General features: G+C 46.3%; 1 protein-coding gene across 5 annotated transcripts in view; it reads right to left on the minus strand.

Moving 5' to 3' along the window:
• The window catches only part of RNFT2 (ring finger protein, transmembrane 2), a 253,869-nt gene that overhangs the window by 11,288 nt on the left and 223,579 nt on the right, over window positions 1–19,002 (minus strand). For all 5 annotated transcript variants that reach the window (XM_069214511.1, XM_069214509.1, XM_069214512.1 and 2 more), the window contains one exon: window positions 6,230–6,331. In XM_069214511.1, the coding sequence (XP_069070612.1) occupies window positions 6,230–6,331 (102 nt within the window). The remainder of the gene's footprint in view (window positions 1–6,229; window positions 6,332–19,002) is intronic.

The raw sequence follows: 19,002 nt of genomic DNA on the forward strand, positions 1-19,002 counted from the left end.
ACAGCATTAAATGTGCTAAGTGCTGCATTTTGGCTAAAATAGAAACATCCCTTGCGAGAAAGTAGCCTCTTTCTAGCCTTGTTACCCCCACTTTTGGCCTGTTTGTGAGTGTATGTCAGGGTGTTTTCACTGTCTCACTGGGATCCTGCCAGCCAGGGCCTAGTGTTCATAGTGAAAACCCTATGTTTTCAGTATGTTTGTTATGTGTCACTGGGACCCTGCTACCCAGGACCCCAGTGCTCATAAGTTTGTGACCTATATGTATGTGTTCCCTGTGTGATGCCTAACTGTCTCACTGAGGCTCTGCTAACCAGAACCTCAGTGGTTATGCTCTCTCTTTACAAATTGTCACTAACAGGCTAGTGACCAATTTCACCAATTCACATTGGCCTACTGGAAAACCCTTATAATTCCCTAGTATATGGTACTTGAGGTACCCAGGGTATTGGGGTTCCAGGAGATCCCTATGGGCTGCAGCATTTCTTTTGCCACCCATAGGGAGCTCTGACAATTCTTACACAGGCCTGCCACTGCAGCCTGAGTGAAATAACGTCCACGTTATTTCACAGCCATTTACCACTGCACTTAAGTAACTTATAAGTCACCTATATGTCTAACCTTTACCTGGTAAAGGTTGGGTGCTAAGTTACTTAGTGTGTGGGCACCCTGGCACTAGCCAAGGTGCCCCCACATTGTTCAGGGCAAATTCCCCGGACTTTGTGAGTGAGGGGACACCATTACACGCATGCACTATACATAGGTAGGTCATTACCTATGTATAGCGTCACAATGGTAACTCCGAACATGGCCATGTAACATGTCTAAGATCATGGAATTGTCACCCCAATGCCATTCTGGCATTGGGGAGACAATTCCATGATCCCCCGAGTCTCTAGCACAGACCCGGGTACTGCCAAACTACCTTTCTTGGGGTTTCACTGCAGCTGCTGCCAACCCCTCAGACAGGTTTCTGCCCTCCTGGGGTCCAGCCAGGCTTGGCCCAGGAAGGCAGAACAAAGGACTTCCTCAGAGAGAGGGTGTTACACCCTCTCCCTTTGGAAAAGGGTGTCAGGGCTGGGGAGGAGTAGACTCCCCCAGCCTCTGAAATGCTTTGATGGGCACAGATGGTGCCCATCTCTGCATAAGCCAGTCTACACCGGTTCAGGGATCCCCCAGCCCTGCTCTGGCACGAAACTGGACAAAGGAAAGGGGATTGACCACTCCCCTGACCTGCACCTCCCCTGGGAGGTGCCCAGAGCTCCTCCAGTGTGCTCCAGACCTCTGCCGTCTTGGAAACAGAGGTGCTGCTGGCACACTGGACTGCTCTGAGTGGCCAGTGCCAGCAGGTGACGTCAGAGACTCCTTCTGATAGGCTCTTACCTGTGTTGCTAGCCTATCCTCCTTCCTAGGTAGCCAAACCTCCTTTTCTGGCTATTTAGGGTCTCTGCTTTGGGGAATTCTTTAGATAACGAATGCAAGAGCTCATCAGAGTTCCTCTGCATCTCTCTCTTCCCCTTCTGCCAAGGAATCGACCGCTGACTGCTCTGGACGCCTGCAAAACCGCAACAAAGTAGCAAAGACGACTACTGCAACCTTGTATCGCTAATCCTGCCGCCTTCTCTACTGTTTTCCTGGTGGTGCATGCTGTGGGGGTAGTCTGCCTCCTCTCTGCACTAGAAGCTCCGAAGAAATCTCCCATGGGTCAACTGAATCTTCCCCCTGCAACCGCAGGCAACAAAAGACTGCATCACCGGTCCTCTGAGTCCCCTCTCAGCACGACGAGCCTGGTCCCTGGAACTCAGCAACTCTGTCCAAGTGACTCCCACAGTCCAGTGACTCTTCAGTCCAAGTTTGGTGGAGGTAAGTCCTTGCCTCACCACGCTAGACTTAATTGCTGGGTACCGGTGATTTGCAGCTGCTCCGGCTCCTGTGCACTCTTCCAGGATTTCCTTTGTGCACAGCCAAGCCTGGGTCCCCGACACTCTAACCTGCAACGCACAACCTCCTGAGTTGTCCTCCGGCGTCGTGGGATCTTCTTTTGTGACTTCGGGTAAGCTCCGGTTCACTCCTCTTCGTAGTGCCTGTTCCGGCACTTCTACGGGTGCTGCCTGCTTCTGAGGGGGCTCCTTGTCTTGCTGGGCGCCCTCTCTGTCTCCTCACGCAATTGGCGACATCCTGGTCCCTCCTGGGCCACAGCAGCATCCAAAAACTCTAACCGCGACCCTCGCAGCTAGTAAGGCTTGTTTGCGGTCTTTCTGCGTGTGAACACCTCTGCAAGCTTCTTCACGACGTGGGACATCCATCCTCCAAAGAGGAAGTTCCTAGTCCTCTTCGTTCTTGCAGAATCCACAGCTTCTACCATCCGGTGGCAGCTTCTTTGCATCCTCAGCTGGCATTTCCTGGGCATCTGCCCAATCTCGACTTTGTCGCGACACTTGGACTTGGTCCTCTTGTTCAACAGGTACTCTCGTCCGGAAATCCACTTTGGTTGCATTGCTGGTGTTGTACCTTCTTGCAGAATTCCCCTATCATGACTTCTGTGCTCTCTGGGGAACTTAGGTGCACGTTACACCTACTTTTCAGGCTCTTGGGGTGGGCTATTTTTCTAACCCTCACTGTTTTCTTACAGTCCCATCGACCCTCTACAAGCTCACATAGGTTTGGGGTCCATTCGTGGTTCGCATTCCACTTTTGGAGTATATGGTTTGTGTTGCCCCTATACCTATGTGCTCTCATTGCAATCTATTGTGACTGTACATTGCTTGCATTGCTTTCTATTGCTAGTACTGCATATTTTTGGTATTGTGTACATATACCTTGTGTATATTTGCTATCCTCATACTGAGGGTACTCACTGAGATACTTTTGGCATATTGTCATAAAAATAAAGTACCTTTATTTTTAGTATATCTGTGTATTGTGTTTTCTTATGATATTGTGCATATGACACCAGTGGTATAGTGGGAGCTTTGCATGTCTCCTAGTTCAGCCTGAGCTGCTCTGCTAAGCTACCCTTTTCTATCAGCCTAAGCTGCTAGAGACCTCTTCTACACTAATAAGGGATAACTGGACCTGGTGCAGAGCATAAGTACCCCTTGGTACCACTACAAACCAGGCCAGCCTCCTACATCCCTGCATTAATAAAATGGTGCGAAAGTCACTGTTGACACTTACATCATGTTGCTAGCTCATGGTGCGAGCTCATAATGCTAGCTAGCATTTCCACTGCTAGAGAGAGCAGAAAAGGCAATACTAGGGATCCCTGCTCTGCGCTATTCTTTACACACTACCAGTCCCAACGAGTGCCATGGGACTTAACTACAGGAGCACAATCCACACCGTGATTTCCTCTCCAAAAACGTATTGTTCTCAAAAGGAAGAAGAGATACTTTCAGCTGATGGAGCCAGAGGCTTTCTCCATATCAATGGAGTTCAAAGCCAAACTCAATGACTTTCAGGGATACCATCAAGAATGTGAAAGAGCCCCAAAATCGAGAAATACTATTGCAGTGGACAAGGCCACTTTGGTCAGGGTGAATTAGCAAAGCTAACACTGCCACTGCTAGTAATTGCGAAGGTACGAATTTGCCTAGAATTACGCAATCCAGATTGACTTACTTGTCAAATGGATCACAATTGGGTTTTGGTAGAACTACATGATGTCTTCACTTGTGTTGGGAAGCAGGGCATCTTTCACCTTAGCAACTAAGTAGATATACTGTAAGTGTTGCGTCAGCTGTTCCTGAGAAGTGCTGTAGAACTCAGCTGGCAGACTATTACTGCCTGGGTTCTAGTCGGGGACCAGCTGTGACATCACCCGTTTGATTTCGATTAATGTGAGTGGAGTGTCCAGCATCTCTGTTCGCAGGCAAATAAATTGAAATCAGCACTCTGTAAGCAATCACTAGAGAGAGCATGCTGCCGGATATATTGTGAAGTAAATACAATGGTGCACGTTATTTAGTGAAAACTTTATTTATAACAACCTATTTGTGCATTACCTGCCCTTCAAGACCTCGTTATGCCGCTACTGATATAAGTACCTTATCAACACAAGTTAGTCAAGCAAGAAGCCACCCAGCCCTGTCCACTTCTATGTGTTGTCCGGCCACGTCTTTCTAACAGTCGCCGGTTTTACTTCTGTCGAAATTCGATGGTTAACTAGTGTCTCCAAAATATTTCACTCGCTCTCCAGGGGATTCTGTTTGTTATTTAATACCATTCGAACTCCAGATGGCGTTTTAAAGCATTATGTAGACCTTAAATGCCTTTCATTCAACCACAGAGCCTGCAGTCACAAGAAAATAGTGCTGTATCTCGCCTCTAATGGTTCCCCTGCAGGCAGCATTGCTAACTGCAGCTGGTTGCAAGCGCCAACTTGGAATACAGATGCAGGGTCTGCCTCAGTGTTGAAACATCAAATGGGAGTATAATCTTATAATATGAAACAGTCCTAACTAGATGCTTCATACCTAGAGCTCTTTATGACACATTTTGAAAGGGGGTTGTGTGCTGCAGGGTCTCACAGATGACTAACGACTTGGTCTAAAGCACATCCAGGTCAATTTGGTGGCTACCTCACCAAACTCTCCTGGAATCTAACAATTTCCTCTACCTATGAAACTCTTGTTGATTATGTTGTTGTGGATAGGAATAATGAGGTTTCCAGGAAAATGTAGATGTTTTATTGCCCTCGGAGGTCTTGTTTTCAATATGAATATGGAATATGATTAGAGTATATCTATCTGAAGTACAATGTAGCACTATTTAGGCACTCACTAGCCATTTCCAGTGGCAGGAGTGGACAGTATACTCGAGCCTCCATACACCTCGTTTTTGGAGCTCCAAAAGGAGGAGGTATTGCTGTGCACTTCAGAGTTTTGTCTGTACTCTAGGCATCTTTGCAAGTTATTATTCTTTCATCAATATTCTATTTAGTGGAGCAACACAAATATATTCAAATGCTGGTAAAATGATGACCCCGTTGGATGATGATTACTCACATCACTATGCAGCTCAACACGAAAAGCAGGGACACCTTATGTTTGGCAGCTTATCCCTTGATGGTCTTAGTCTCGACATCAATCAGGATGGTCTTTCAAGTATCAATAATCTTGAAGTCAGAATAATTTGATGGTGATAACCCTGCCAATTTTTCGGAGTTGCTTTGATTATTTAATGTCAATAGCTTTGGCACTGTTGGCAAGTAGGACCGGGTTTATCTGGGCCTCTTTTATGTATTTCTTCTAACAGTTTTGTGGAAAGTCTATGGCGGTCCTTGACATCATAAAGGTAAAAGATAAAGCCCTATGGTGGTCTTAAAGCTGAAATCCACTTTGGGCTTACTGAGAAGGCTCTAGACGTTTCCCTACCTCTTAACAAACCCCATACTGATCCTTGGAAAATGTGATATTCTTCCACAGTATAACTTTCCATGAGGTATAAGATGCAGACGATATAAAGGACCTTTTCTTATTTTTCATCACCACACATGGGGAAACTTTCGAGGCAGTGAAGGCATAGCACCTGTGGCTAAAATGTCAAAATCAGCTAAAAACCTCGAGCAACTTTTATCAAAACTAAAATATGCTGATTGGTGTCAGTTACAATCTGACAAGAAACAATATACAAATGGTGAAAATAGGTCTCTCTTCAGGGATCCTGTCACTGGGGAAGAGAAAACGAACTGTCAGAACACAGCTACAGCTGTGAACTTTGGGGGAGCAAGACTAGTCCGGTGTCTAAATGCTGAGATCAATTTTCCTCTGTGTAAATTCGCCCTGTCTCTTTGACCAATTACCTTTAATCTAAAAAAAAAAAAAAAGGTATAGAGACGCTGGTGACACTAAAATGTAGATTTTTGAGTGTAGCAGAAACCATATTAACATAATATGAAATCTAAGATAATAGATAAACATTGTTTGATTAAAGAGTCTGTACAGATCTCAGAATTCACTTTTCACACCTCAAGTAAGTACACCCTAAATCACTCGCATTATGACCAATACAGCTGTATATGCATGGGCTCAGGAAGCATAGCAGGATCTGCTCTCGATACAATTAACTGCAACCCTGGTCCCATTCATTGACACAGATGGGTACGTGCATAGAAGCCAAAGTTACCACACTTCTCACAAACTCTAGTTTCAAACACCCCACCCTCAGTTCCCCCCTCCCCGCCAATTTCTGGAGCTTGCCTCCTGTGTCACAATTATTAGTTACTGCTTACCTGGCACATCAGAGCGCAGGGTTCTTTGAAGTCAGCTTGGCAGATGGCACAAATGTCCCCTGCCTCGCTACACTGCTGGCTGGTAGCACGAACACCATACTTCTGCACAAAGAACAGGAGAGAAAACACACATGATGAAGATAAGGGCGTTCAGGTCCATGCTGGTCGGTTTACAGACAGAAATAGAAAAGTGATCCCAGATCATATAAGACTAACATTTATTACTGTCCAGGTACCACTCGTTGGCCTGCAATTCATGAACTATAAGTCTCACGTCAGTTACAAGGCATCAGCACCAATAAAGCCATTTTAATATCCAGCACACTAATAGAGAGTCTTAGCAGACACCAGCAATTCATTTAGAAACGCAAGAACTATACATCAAACCTAAAACTTGAATAGCAAAGACGGAGCCCAAAAACTGAAAAAACATGTCCTTTCCAATACTAGAGATGATTCAATGTGATAAAGCAAAGGGGTGATGTATGAACCTAGAGACTGAACTCCTTGATGTTACTAAATGTGATCGAACATTAGAGAGAACTAAATTGCCATGAAAGGAACAATACCCTCCTTCAAAGTCAGTTCTTTAACGACACTTTCCCAAAACAAGACAAACAACCAATGCTCACACAAGTCCTGGAACTAGGGATTCTCATATATATTTGGTAGCTTTGCCAAATGAAAAAGTAAGTTATTGGATGGTCACTGAAAACCTTACCCGTACCTAACATTCACAATGAGGATAGAAATTAGGAACCGAATGGTTAAATGCTACAGTCAGGATCTCAGAATACTTTCTGGGGGTTGGTGTGATGCAGCCAGGATTACAGGATAGGATTTGTTAATCTCGGAGAAAAGTAGTAAGTTTGTAATGTTCTGCAGATCCTAGAAGTCAGTTAGCAGCTTCTTTTGTAAGATCATGTTAATACACATACACTTATGGGGTCACTAAACCTCAGCGATGGGCTACCATCCCGTTATTTCAAAGGAGGCCCTGGCCCCAACTCCCCTTCTAAGAACTACCCACCATATTTTCAGATAGAGTATCTTTGTGGGGATGTGAACGCCTACAATGCATGTGGCACAGCATAGTGAGTAGAGGAATTGACAAGTGGATGCCATGTTCCTTTGGCTCTGCAAATGGTTCCAAAGCGGAAGTCTGCTTAGAAAAACAAAAGCAATTGTGAAGTGGTTTCCCACTGCACATCAAGACCAAAGATTAATTTCTGTGCCCGGGACAGGGCATGGATGACCCAGGCAGAGAAATTCAGTGACGGTTGCCCTGTTTAATTAAGGGCAGGATGGCCATCACTGAGACGTGGCAGACATGAGGTGGTAAATGGGCTGCCAGGTCAACAGTTTACATTAGCGGAGCCAGCCCAGGTTCTGACTCCAAAAACCCTGTGGCTCTCCTACCTCCAAATGGGACAGGGGAACTAAGAGTTTGATGGGTGGTGCATTTGCAGAAGTCACAATGGCCCCTTTCGTTTTACTGACAGCATTACAAAGTCAGATTCTATGACGTTAGACACACATCTACATTAATATTTCAACATATGGAACTTCCTTTCCCTACAGCACCCATTCACATTTAGGTTGTTCATCTAAACACACTATATTTGCTATAGTGGGTCTTGCTCGTGGTTGTGTTTTGCATGAGGCAATTCTAGCTGATGCTAAATGTTACTAAACTGGAAGGTTTGCAAACGGACTTCTAGTAAAACTGTAGAAAATTATATGACTTTCTTCACAGAGCAACAGTTTATTGGGCCAAAGTTGATCCAGCTTAGCACTTGAATTTCATGTGTGAATATCGTGTGGACTATATTTAGGTTTACCAAACGGAACTTAGTAGGGAACACTGAGATATATTGCTTAACAACGTTTTTAAAGTCCTTTGAATGTGCCACAATTTTAAAAAGGTTACATGCTTCTAATCAAAATTCATCAGCATGCATCTTATCTTTAAATTCAGAAACATTGCTAAATCACTGACTAGATATCCAATCTAACAACACATTTAAATTGGGAAAGTTCTCAATTTAAAAAAAATAAAAATAATCTGAGAATACAAGCCTATTTGAAGGCAGCACCACCTCATGTTTTAAATGAAAAAAAACAATGTAAATTACATTTTGACAATAGAAACAGTCATTCTCATGTTACAGTGTCAAAGAATGCAGCTGAGGAGAAGCCTTCCAGAGATCAATGACCACCTTAACAAACAAGCATTGGCAAAGCCAATAGGTCTCGCCTATGCAAGAGTTATTGAATTTGCCGATGTGTTTTAGCCATGTTGTTCACCAGCATGGCTGCTGTTCAGCATGGCTAAAAGAAGTGGCATAGAGGAGAGTGGCATGGAGTGTCAGAGTGAAATGGTGAAGACTGGAGTAGAGTAATGTAGAGTGAAGTGGCATGAAGTGTCATGCATAAGAGTGGCACAGTGTGGAGTTGCATAGAGTGGCATACACTGCAGAGGCAAAGTGTACAGTTTACTGATGTAGAGTGCATTGGGGTAGAGTGTTGTAGAGTATAGTGGCCTACAGTGCAATGGCATTGAATTCAGCGCCGTACAAAGCTGCGTCGTAGAATGCAGTGGCGTAGATTAGAGTGGTGCACAGTAGAGTGCAGTGGAGCAGAATGGAGTGGCACAGAGTGGAGTGTGAGTGGTGTAAAGCTGAGTGGCATAGAGTGCAGGGTAGAGTCAAGTGGAACAGAGTGCAGTGGACTGGCGTGGAGTGCATTGGCGTAGAGTGTTGTAGAGTATAGCGGTGAAGCGTGCAGCGGCACTGAATTTAGTAATGCACCATGCAGTGTCAAAGAATGCACTGGCGTAGATTAGAGTGGTGCATAGTAGAGTGCAGTGGTGCAGAATGGAGTGACGCAGAGTGGAGCGGTGCAGAGTGGAGTGGCGCAGAGTGGAGCGGCGCAGAGTGGAGCGGCGCAGAGTAAAGTTGAGTGGCATACTGTGCAGTGCCATAGAGTGCAGAGTAGAGTGGCATAGAGCGAAGTGGCACAGAGTGGTGCAGAGTAGAGTAGCATAGAGTGCTGCAGAGTAGAGTGTAGTGCCATAGACTGCAGTGGTGTAGAGTGGAGCAGTACAGAGGAGAGTGGCGTAGAGTTCAGTGACAGAGAAAGCAGTTGCGTAGGGTACAGTGATTCAGAGTACAGTGGAGGGCATCAAGTGCAGTGACATACAGCGCAGTTGTGTAGGCTGCATTGGTACAAAAGAGCAAGTTACTTACCTTCGGTAGCGCTTTTTCTGGTGGATACATTAGCTACCTGTGGATTCCTCACCTAATGAATTCTACCCATGCGTAGCATTCGACGGAAACTTCTCTCTAGCTCTGCATGTCGGCGAGGACGTTACAATTGCCCGACCCCACGCGGCTGCGTCTGACATCATCGTGGCAATAAGAGGCCCTCGCCGGCGTGCTGACGTCAGTTTACGTCATTTTTGACGTGCCTTTGAAACATACAGAAAACATCGACAACCTAAACACTTCATGATCATAAATAATACAACTTTATAGAGAACCTTTATATAAAACTTTTACAAAGCTCCTTAAAAAGAGCATACCATCATGAACAGTTTGAAAACTTGGAAATAACCTGAATGGCAACTATGAACATATATACATATATAGAAACATAGAAATTAAGGCACTGAAGTGCACACCCAAGGCGATCCTGGTATGACCAGACGGACAACGGGGAGGCAGGAGGGACCGTGAGGAATCCACAGGTAGCTAATGTATCCACCAGAAAAAGCGTTACCGAAGGTAAGTAACTTGCTCTTCTGATGGATGCAACTACCTGTGGATTCCTCACCTAATGAATAGAGTCCCAAAGCAGTACCACCTCGGAGGAGGTTGTCCGTCTGGTCACACTAGGAACTCCTGCAGCACATACTGCGCAAAATGGCCATCCCTCCTCACCTCCGAATCTAGACAATAATGCTTTACAAAGGTGTGGAGGGAAGACCAGGTCGCGGCCTTACAGATGTCCGCCACCGGAACACCTCTGGCCAGAGCCGATGAGGTCGACTTGGCCCTGGTGGAATGGGCTCTGATCCCCTCAGGAGGATCCTTCTTCGCCAAAGAGTAACATATTTTAATACAAAGAACGACCCACCTGGAGAGCGTTGTCTTGTGGACGGCCTTCCCCTTCCTCTTCCCCATGTATCCGATAAAGAGTTGTTCATCCAACCGGAACTCTCTCGTCCTGTTGATATAAAAGCTGAGAGCCCTCTTAGGGTCCAGACAATGGAGTCTTTCCTCCTCCTTAGATGGGTGCGGAGGAGGGTAGAACGACAAGAGAGTTATGGATTGTCCCAAGTGAAACGGAGACACTACCTTGGGGAGGAAAGCTGCCCTGGTCCTCAAAACCACCTTGTCTTTGTAAAAAGTTGTAAACGGCGGGTGAACAGAAAGGGCCTGTAGTTCACTAATACGTTTAGCCGACCTAATGGCTGTCAGGAATACAGTTTTTAAAAACAAATAACTCAAGGGACAAGAATGAAGAGGCTCAAAAGGAGAGCCCATCAAAAAAGTCAACACCAGATTCAAGTCCCACTGCGGCATTATAAAAGGAGTGAGAGGAAACCTATTAGTAAGTCCCTTAAAAAATCTTAAAACCAAAGGAGATTTGAATAAAGAGGGTTGATCTGGAAGACATAAGAAGGCCGAAAGGGCTGAAAGATAGCCTTTAACAGTGGCCACAGCACAACCACGCTGTGCCAACGACAAAGCGAATAACAAAATATCTGAAAGATGGGCACTTAAGGGATTAATTTGCTGCTCTCCACACCAACGAACGAATTTAGCCCACCTACTAGCATAAATCGATTTGGTGGCGTGTTGCCTGGCCGATAAAAGAACGTCCACCACCTCTGGTGGGAGAGAAAAAGCATGCAGGTTGCCCCGCTCAATATCCAGGCATGAAGGTGCGGGCTCTGGAGGTGGGGGTGTAGAACCTGCCCCTGCGACTGCGAGAGGAGGTCTGCCCTGAGAGGGAGACAGAGCGGAGGGCACAGAGAGAGTTGGAGTAGGTCTGCATACCATACCCTTCGTGGCCAATCTGGAGCTATTAGAATGACTTGGGCCCGGTCTTGGCGAATCTTCCTCAAAACCAGAGGAATCAAGGGTATGGGGGAAACGCGTAAAGCAACTGGTTGCACCAGGACATCTGTAACGCGTCCCCCAACACGCCTTGCATCGGATACTGAAGGCTGCAGAACGACGGACAGTGTGCGTTCTACCGAGTGGCAAACAGGTCTATCTGGGGAAAAGCCCACATCCGAAAGATATGAAGAATCAGATCCGGATGCAGACGCCACTTGTGGTCGTCCAAGAAGAAGTGACTGAGTCGGTCCGCCCGCACGTTTTGAACCCCGGCCAGATGGTTTGCTATTACGCAAAGCCGATGGTCCTGAGCCCAGGACCAGAGTCGCAGAGCCTCTCTGCAAAGAAGGTACGACCCTACACCCCGCTGCTTGTTGATATACCACATCGCGGTCGTGTTGTGCGTTAGGATCTGAACCGACTGACCACAAAGGGAAAGGAGGAAGACCTTGAGGGCCAAACTAATTGCCCGCAGTCCCAGCAGATTGATATGAAACCTCTGCTCTACTGGAGACCAACGACCCTTGATCTCTAGATCCTCCAGATGAGCCCCCCACCCTAAAGTGGAGGCATCCGTTATCACCGTGGTCACCGGAGTTGGCAGCGAAAACGGCTTTCCTTGAGAAAGGATGCCGCCCGCAGCCCACCATCGGAGTTCCGCCGCAGTGTCTCTGGAGATCTTTATCGACTCCCCGAGATCTCTTCTGTGTTGAAACCACTGCCCTCATATGCCAGCGTGCATGAGTGACCAACAGAATGCAAGAAGCAGACAGGCCGAGCAGACGAAGGACCTTGAGGACTGGAACTAACGCTCCTTCTTGAAACATTGGAATCAACGCCTGAATGTCCTGTATCCGCTGTGGCGGAGGAAAGGCCCGATTCAATGTCGTGTCCAGTACTGCCCCTATAAACAGGAGGCGATGAGAGGGCTCTAGGTGAGACCTGGGCACATTTATTGAGAAACCCAGACTGAACAACAACTGGGTTGTCAGCTGCAGATGACGCAACACAAGCCCCGGAGACTCAGCTTTTATCAACCAATCGTCCAGGTAAGGGAATACTGCTACCCCTTTCCTCCTGAGGGGTGCTGCAACCACCGCCATCACCTTCGTGAAGACCCGAGGTGTGGAAGTAAGACCAAAAGGAAGGACTGCAAACCGGTAGTGCTGCGATCCTACCACAAAACGGAGATACTTCCTGTGCGACTTGAGAATGGGAATGTGAAAATAAGCATCCTGCAAATTGACCGACACCATCCAATCCTCCTTGTTCAACGCCAAAAGCACCTGTGCTAGGGTTAGCATTTTGAATTTCTCCTGTTTGAGGAACCAATTCAAAACCCTCAAGTCCAAAATAGGTCTCAGACGACCATCCTTTTTGGGAATCAGAAAGTACCTGGAATAGCAACCCTGACCCCTCTCTTGCTCCGGAACCAACTCTACTGCGCCCTTCAACAATAGGGAGAGAACCTCCTGTTCTAGGACCAGGAGATGATCTTCTGAACCAAAGGAAGGACGGGGAGGGAAAGGAGGAGGAATCTCCCGAAAGGGAAGAGCATAACCTTTTCTTACCACACTGATGACCCAGGAATCTGATGTTATGGATTCCCACATGGGAAGAAAAAGAGAAAGCTTCCCCCCCAACCGGAGAGACATGGGAAACAATGGCAAGAGGACTAGGGCTGCTTTCCTTGTGGCAACCTTCCAGAGGAAGAGGAAGAGGAAGGGTGATGCTGCTGGGTGGCCCCTCTAGTGCGGACTCTACTCTGCTCCCTAAACGATCGATAAGGGAGGCTCAAAGACTGCTGCCCCGGCTGCTGTGACCTCCCACGAAAGGAAGTCCCTCTTCCAAAAACTCGCAGCCGCCTGAATGACCGAAACGGGGTGGAAGCAACCTGCAGACCCAGTGACCTAGCAGTGGCCCTACATTCTTTAAAGCGCTCTAGCGCAGAGTCCGCTTTAGATCCAAATAGTTTTGCCCCATCAAAAGGCAAATCCAATAGCGTGGCCTGGACGTCAGAACAAAAAACTGACGTCAGCACACCGGCGAGGGCCTCTTATTGCCACAATGACGTCAGACGGAGCCGCGTGGAGTCGGGCAATTGTGACGTCCTCGCCGACGTGCAGAGCTACAGAGTAGTTTCCGTTGAATGCTACGCATGGGGAGAATTCATTAGGTGAGGAATCCACAGGTAGTTGTATCCATCAGAAAGCAGTAGTTAAGAGTAGAGTGGCGTAGAGTGCAGTGGCATAAACTGGAGTGGCACAGAGTGGAGTAGAGTGTCACAGAGCGCAGTGGCACAGAGTAGATTTTTTCAGAGTAGAGTGAAGTGGTGTAGAGTGGAGTGATGCAGGGTAGAGTGCAGCTGCGTAAAGTGGCACAAAGTATAAAGGCGTAGAGTAAAGTGGAGTACAGTGTTGTAGCATATAGCGCAGCGGTGCAGAGTATGTTGGAATGGCTTGCAGTGGATTGGTGTAGAGTGCAAGAACATAGAGCTGAGTGTTACGGAGTTAAGTGCATTGGTGTAGAGTGTATTGGCATAGAGCGCAGTGGTGTAGAGTGCAGTTTTGCAATGTGGTATAGAGTACAGTGGCAAAGTGTGGAGTTTTGCAGAATACATTGGTGTAGCCTACACTGGAGTGGTGAAAAAGAACAGTGGTGAAGAGTGCACTGGTTCAAGGTAGAGTAGAAGGGTGAAGTGCAGAGTGGTGCAGTGGCATGGAGTTGTGTAAAGAGGACTGGTACGGAGTAGAATGAAATGGAGTGGAGCAGTACAGAGGAGAGTGGCGTAGAGTTCAGTGGCAGTGTCAACATCAGGGCAGTGTGCGCTCTACAGGCGACTAGAATGCAAAAACCTAACAATTTCAAGCTAACATAATTTATGCATTTTGCTGATATGATGTTGTTTAGCCTTTTGCATTACAGAGTTTAATCCCGAAGACTTATGTTCAGCATGCATATAAATACTGTTCACATGCAATGTACTGCTGCAGGCTTTCAGATTGTGTCAGGGTGTGGTCCCCTTCCAGGGCCTTCTAGAAGCTTTCCCTGCAGCATGCCTGGGAGTGGTTGGTGGGCTGGGCTAAGACTCTAAAAGGGAGCCAGCCCAGCTCCACATGCTCACTATTCAGAGGTCCCGGTGCAGAGCAGCAGCAACTTCCTGAGCTCCTGTTCCGGAGGCCTACTTTGATCTTCCAGGCCTTTGCCCTTCATTTACATTGGTGATCCTTGATCAGGGTGGTAAGACGGAGGTCGTGCTGGGCCCCTGATCCCATTTTCGAAGGCATTCGAGCTCTTGGGCCTAATTTTCATGTTGAGAGATTTTACCTTGTGCGTGTGAATGTGCTCTGGGTTTTTTCTGGCATTTACATGTTAATATTCGAATCGGCAAGACGCGCGATTCGTTCCTCGTGCTTTAACCCTTGATATTCATTGTGCGCTACCATTTCTTGGCAGTTACATGGTGGCATTCGAATCGGCAAGACGCGCGATTCGTTCCTCGTGCTTTAACCCTTGATATTCATTGTGCGCTACCATTTCTTGGCAGTTACATGGTGGCATGCGAATCAGCAAGACGCGCGATTCGTTCCTCGTGCTTTAACCCTTGATATTCATTGGGCGCTACCATTTCTTGGCAGTTACATGGTGGCATTCGTAGCGGCAAGACGCGCAATTCCTTTTCTTGTGGTTAATTCATGATAGTCAATGTGCACCACCATTACTTGGCATTCACATGGTGGGCTTTGAATCGGTAAGACGCAAGATTAATTTCTTGTGTTGAACTCATGCTATTCAGCAAGCGTTACCATTTCATGGCATTTACTTTGGGGTGCTGGAATCGGCAATCCGCGTGATTAATTTCTTGTGTTTAAAATCACAGTGTTCATTATGCGCTACCACTTCATAGCATTTCCTTGGTGACCTCCGAGTCGGCAAGACGCACGATTTATTTCTCGAGTCTAACTAATGTTATTCATGGTGCACAATCATTCCATGGTATTTACAACTTTGTGAAAATCTGCAATGTGCGCAATTCATGTTCCTGCAGTTATGAGAAAACAAAAATGCTAGAGTTCTAGATGTGATCTTGTATGTACATAATAAGTTCCTCAAGCACGATTCATATGATGGATTAGAAATCATTCAGCTTATTTTCTGATCCTCATGCAAAAGATAATACTTGAATTTGAAAGTTGCATTTAACCTTTCTTGATTCCCTCACAGGTATCTAGTCATCTTGAAGCCTAGTTATTTAAGCCTATGCTTAGGTTGTCCATGTTTTCAGAATGACAATGCTTAAAGTCATAGTCCAGTACTGTTTAATATGATATAATCTTGGTATTGTGTGTTTTAACCTTTTTGCTTCCTACAGGTCCCCTTCCCAGCTGTTTCCTTCCTAATCCCCTTTTCCCCACTTGGACTCTCTTAGACTCTGTGACAATTCTAATCAGAGTATTGGAGCTGCCTTGTGGTGGAAGTGTTGGGAACGTGCACAGACCCCGAGAATCTGGTGACTCTACTGTGCAACACTGCACTCTCTGCCTGTCAGAGTGTTGGAGTGCAATAGTGTAAAGTGGAGTAGAGTGGCATAGAAAGCAGTTGAGTAGAGTACAGTGATGCAGACTACAGTGCAGGGCATAGAGTGCAGTGACATACAGTGTAGTTGTGTAGACTGCATTGGTGCAGAGTGCAGTGGTTAAGAGTAGAGTGGCGTAGAGTGCAGTGGCATAAACTGGAGTGGCACAGAGTGGAGTAGAGTGTCACAGAGTGCAGTGGCATAGAATAGATTGTTTCAGAGAAGAGTGGAGTGGTGCAGGGTAGAGTGCAGCTGCGTAAAGTGGCACAAAGTTTAAAGGTATAGAGTAAAGTGGAGTACAGCCTTGTAGCATATAGTGCAGCGGTGCAGAGTATGTTAGAATGGCTTGCAGTGGATTGGTGTAGAGTGCAAGGGCATAGAGCTGAGTGTTACGGAGTTAAGTGCATTGGTGTAGAGTGTATTGGCATAGAGCGCAGTGGTGTAGAGTGCAGTGTTGCAATGTGGCATAGAGTACAGTGGAAAGAGTGGAGTTGTGCAGAATAAATTGGTGTAGCCTACACTGGAGTGGTGTAAAGAACAGTGGTGAAGAGTGCACTAGCACTGAGTAGAATGGTACAGGGTAGAGTAGAACGGTGTAGCGTGGAGTGGTGCAGTGGCAGGAGTTGTGTAAAGAGGACTGGTACAGAGCAGAGTGCAATGGTGTGGAGTGTTGCAGAGTAGATTGGAGTGGCATAGAGTGGAGTATTCAGGTTGCACCTGACACTTGACCTCAGTCTTTGAATGCACAGCAAATGTAAGAAGATAAAAACAAGATTTAAAGGCCTGTTAACAGAAAACAAGTTTGTGGAAGAATACAGAAATTACTGTTTAGGCAACAAGAGGGACAAACTTAACCTAAAGAGCGTAAAGCATATAAAGTCAACAAATGGAAAGCCACAAAGTATGGGTTTTAAACCACTAAGCCAATGGTAATCAACGAGCAGATTGCACTTCTAGGTCAACTTTCTGAAAGTTCCCAAGATGCCTTTTGCACTGTCTGGTAGGCTGTAGGTATATGCCTGTAGCATATACACAACAAGGTCAAGTAAAGCATTAAACCATGAAGTTCACTACAAAACTATTTTCAGTATTCCTATGTATGTCCTACTATGTCCTAACAGGACAGAGCTGCATTTAGGGATACTTGCTCCTTAAAGTTAAAAACTGACTTTGATCTGCTTACCAAGATACTGGAATTTCTGGGAACCTTACTCTGGCAGTGTCAATCTTCTCTCGAGTAATGCCTATTGTTGGACCTGGCCTTTTCTGCAGAGTTATCCCCAACATGTTTGCCTTCTTCCTCCTATATTTTCCGACTTGTTTTTGTTGGCTATAGGACTCCGGGCACTTTACCACTGCTAAAGTGCACATGCTCTCTGTCTAAATTGTATTGGTGATTGGTTTCTCCATGATTGGCGTATCTGATTTAATAGTAAGCCCCTAGTAAAGTGCATTGTGTGTGCCCGGGACCTGTAAATCAAATGCTACTAGTAGGTCTGCGCCACTGATTGTGCCACCTACATGAACAGCCCTGTAAACCTGTCTCAGAACTGCCACTGCAGTGTATGTGTGGGCAGTTTTAAACTGCCATTTTTACCTGGCAAGTGCCCCCACTTGCCAGGCCCAAACCTTCCCTTTTACTACATGTTAGTCACCCCTAAGCGAGGCCCAAGGAAGCCCGATCAGCAGGGTGCAGTGTATTTAAAAGGCAGGCCATGTACCAGTGTGGTTTACATGTCCCGATAGTGAAATACTGCTAAATGTGTTTTTCACTATTGCAAGGACTATATCTCCCATAGGGTGACATGGGAGTTGCCTTGAAATATCTTTTAATTGTAATTTCCCATTGGGAGCAGATATAGATATGGTGTTTGGGGTCTCTGAACTAACAATTTAAAAATGCATCTTTTGGTGAAGTTGGTGTTTGAATTGTAAGCTTCAAAATGCCACTTTTAGAAACTGGCCATTTTCTTGCTTAACCATTCTGTGCCTCTGCTGTCTGTGGAATACACGTCTGGGACAGGATGACAGTTGGGCTGTTTGTGAATTCATTCTAGACAGTGACTCAAAGGGAGGTGAGGTTTGCCCTAAATTTTCTGATGGGTCTTCGTAAGCTAGAGTAGTGGGAGGAGCTGACACTTGCCCCTGAATAGGGCTGTGCCTGTCCTCACACAAAAGTCTCCAACACCCTGGAGTATGCCTGGGGCCAGGGTAGAGAAAGGCAGGGTATTGGACACTACAAAGACTTCTCTTTGAAGTTTGCCTACTTCAAAGACAGAAATGGGTACAAGTACTGGACCTCTTTCACCACATGGTTAGAACACTTCTGGACTGAGGACATTCTGCCAGGAAGAAGAGCTGGATGCTGTACGAGGGCCTGCCTTTCTGCCATTTGCTTTGTTGTGCTGGCCTGCAGCTTGCTACTTCTGCCTTGAGAGTGAAATGACTGGACTTTGCTTTATACATCCTGCTTTCCAAGGTTCCCCAAGGGCTTTAACTGAGCTTGCCTACATTGAGAAGTCTCAGGGACATCAAAGACTGCATCTGCCAGTGCCTGGGCTCTTCTGCTGAGAGTCCTCACTTGCCAAGTAGTGCCAACTCCAGTCCCTGGGCCCTGGAAGTGTGAGATGATGACCTGAAGGAGAAAATCCATGCACCGAAGCGCCACAGCTGTAAAATAAAAAATAAATAAAAAAAGAGACACAGTGCCTGTCTTGCAGCTGCAGAATCAACACATTGCCTGTTTCACTGTGACTCCATCAACATAGCGCGTCTGCATTATCCATGGATCGTCCCCGGGGCGACAATTTCTCATCGACTCCACGTCACACTAAGGAACTGAGGCTGCATGTCTGGAAATCAATGCATCGCCTTTTGGTCTTGTTTTACTCAGATAAATATTGGCTATTTTTCTAATCTGGTGTTGAGTCCTTTTGTAGTGTTGTCACTGTGTTACTCGGCTTGTGTCCAAATACTTTACACATTGCCTCTGAGATAAGCCAGACTGCTTGAGCCAAGCTACTAAAGGGGTGAGCAGGGGTTATCTTAGCGGTGTGACTCCCTTACCCTGA

Source organism: Pleurodeles waltl, chromosome 11 (assembly GCF_031143425.1).
Source record: "Pleurodeles waltl isolate 20211129_DDA chromosome 11, aPleWal1.hap1.20221129, whole genome shotgun sequence".
NCBI lineage: Eukaryota > Metazoa > Chordata > Amphibia > Caudata > Salamandridae > Pleurodeles > Pleurodeles waltl.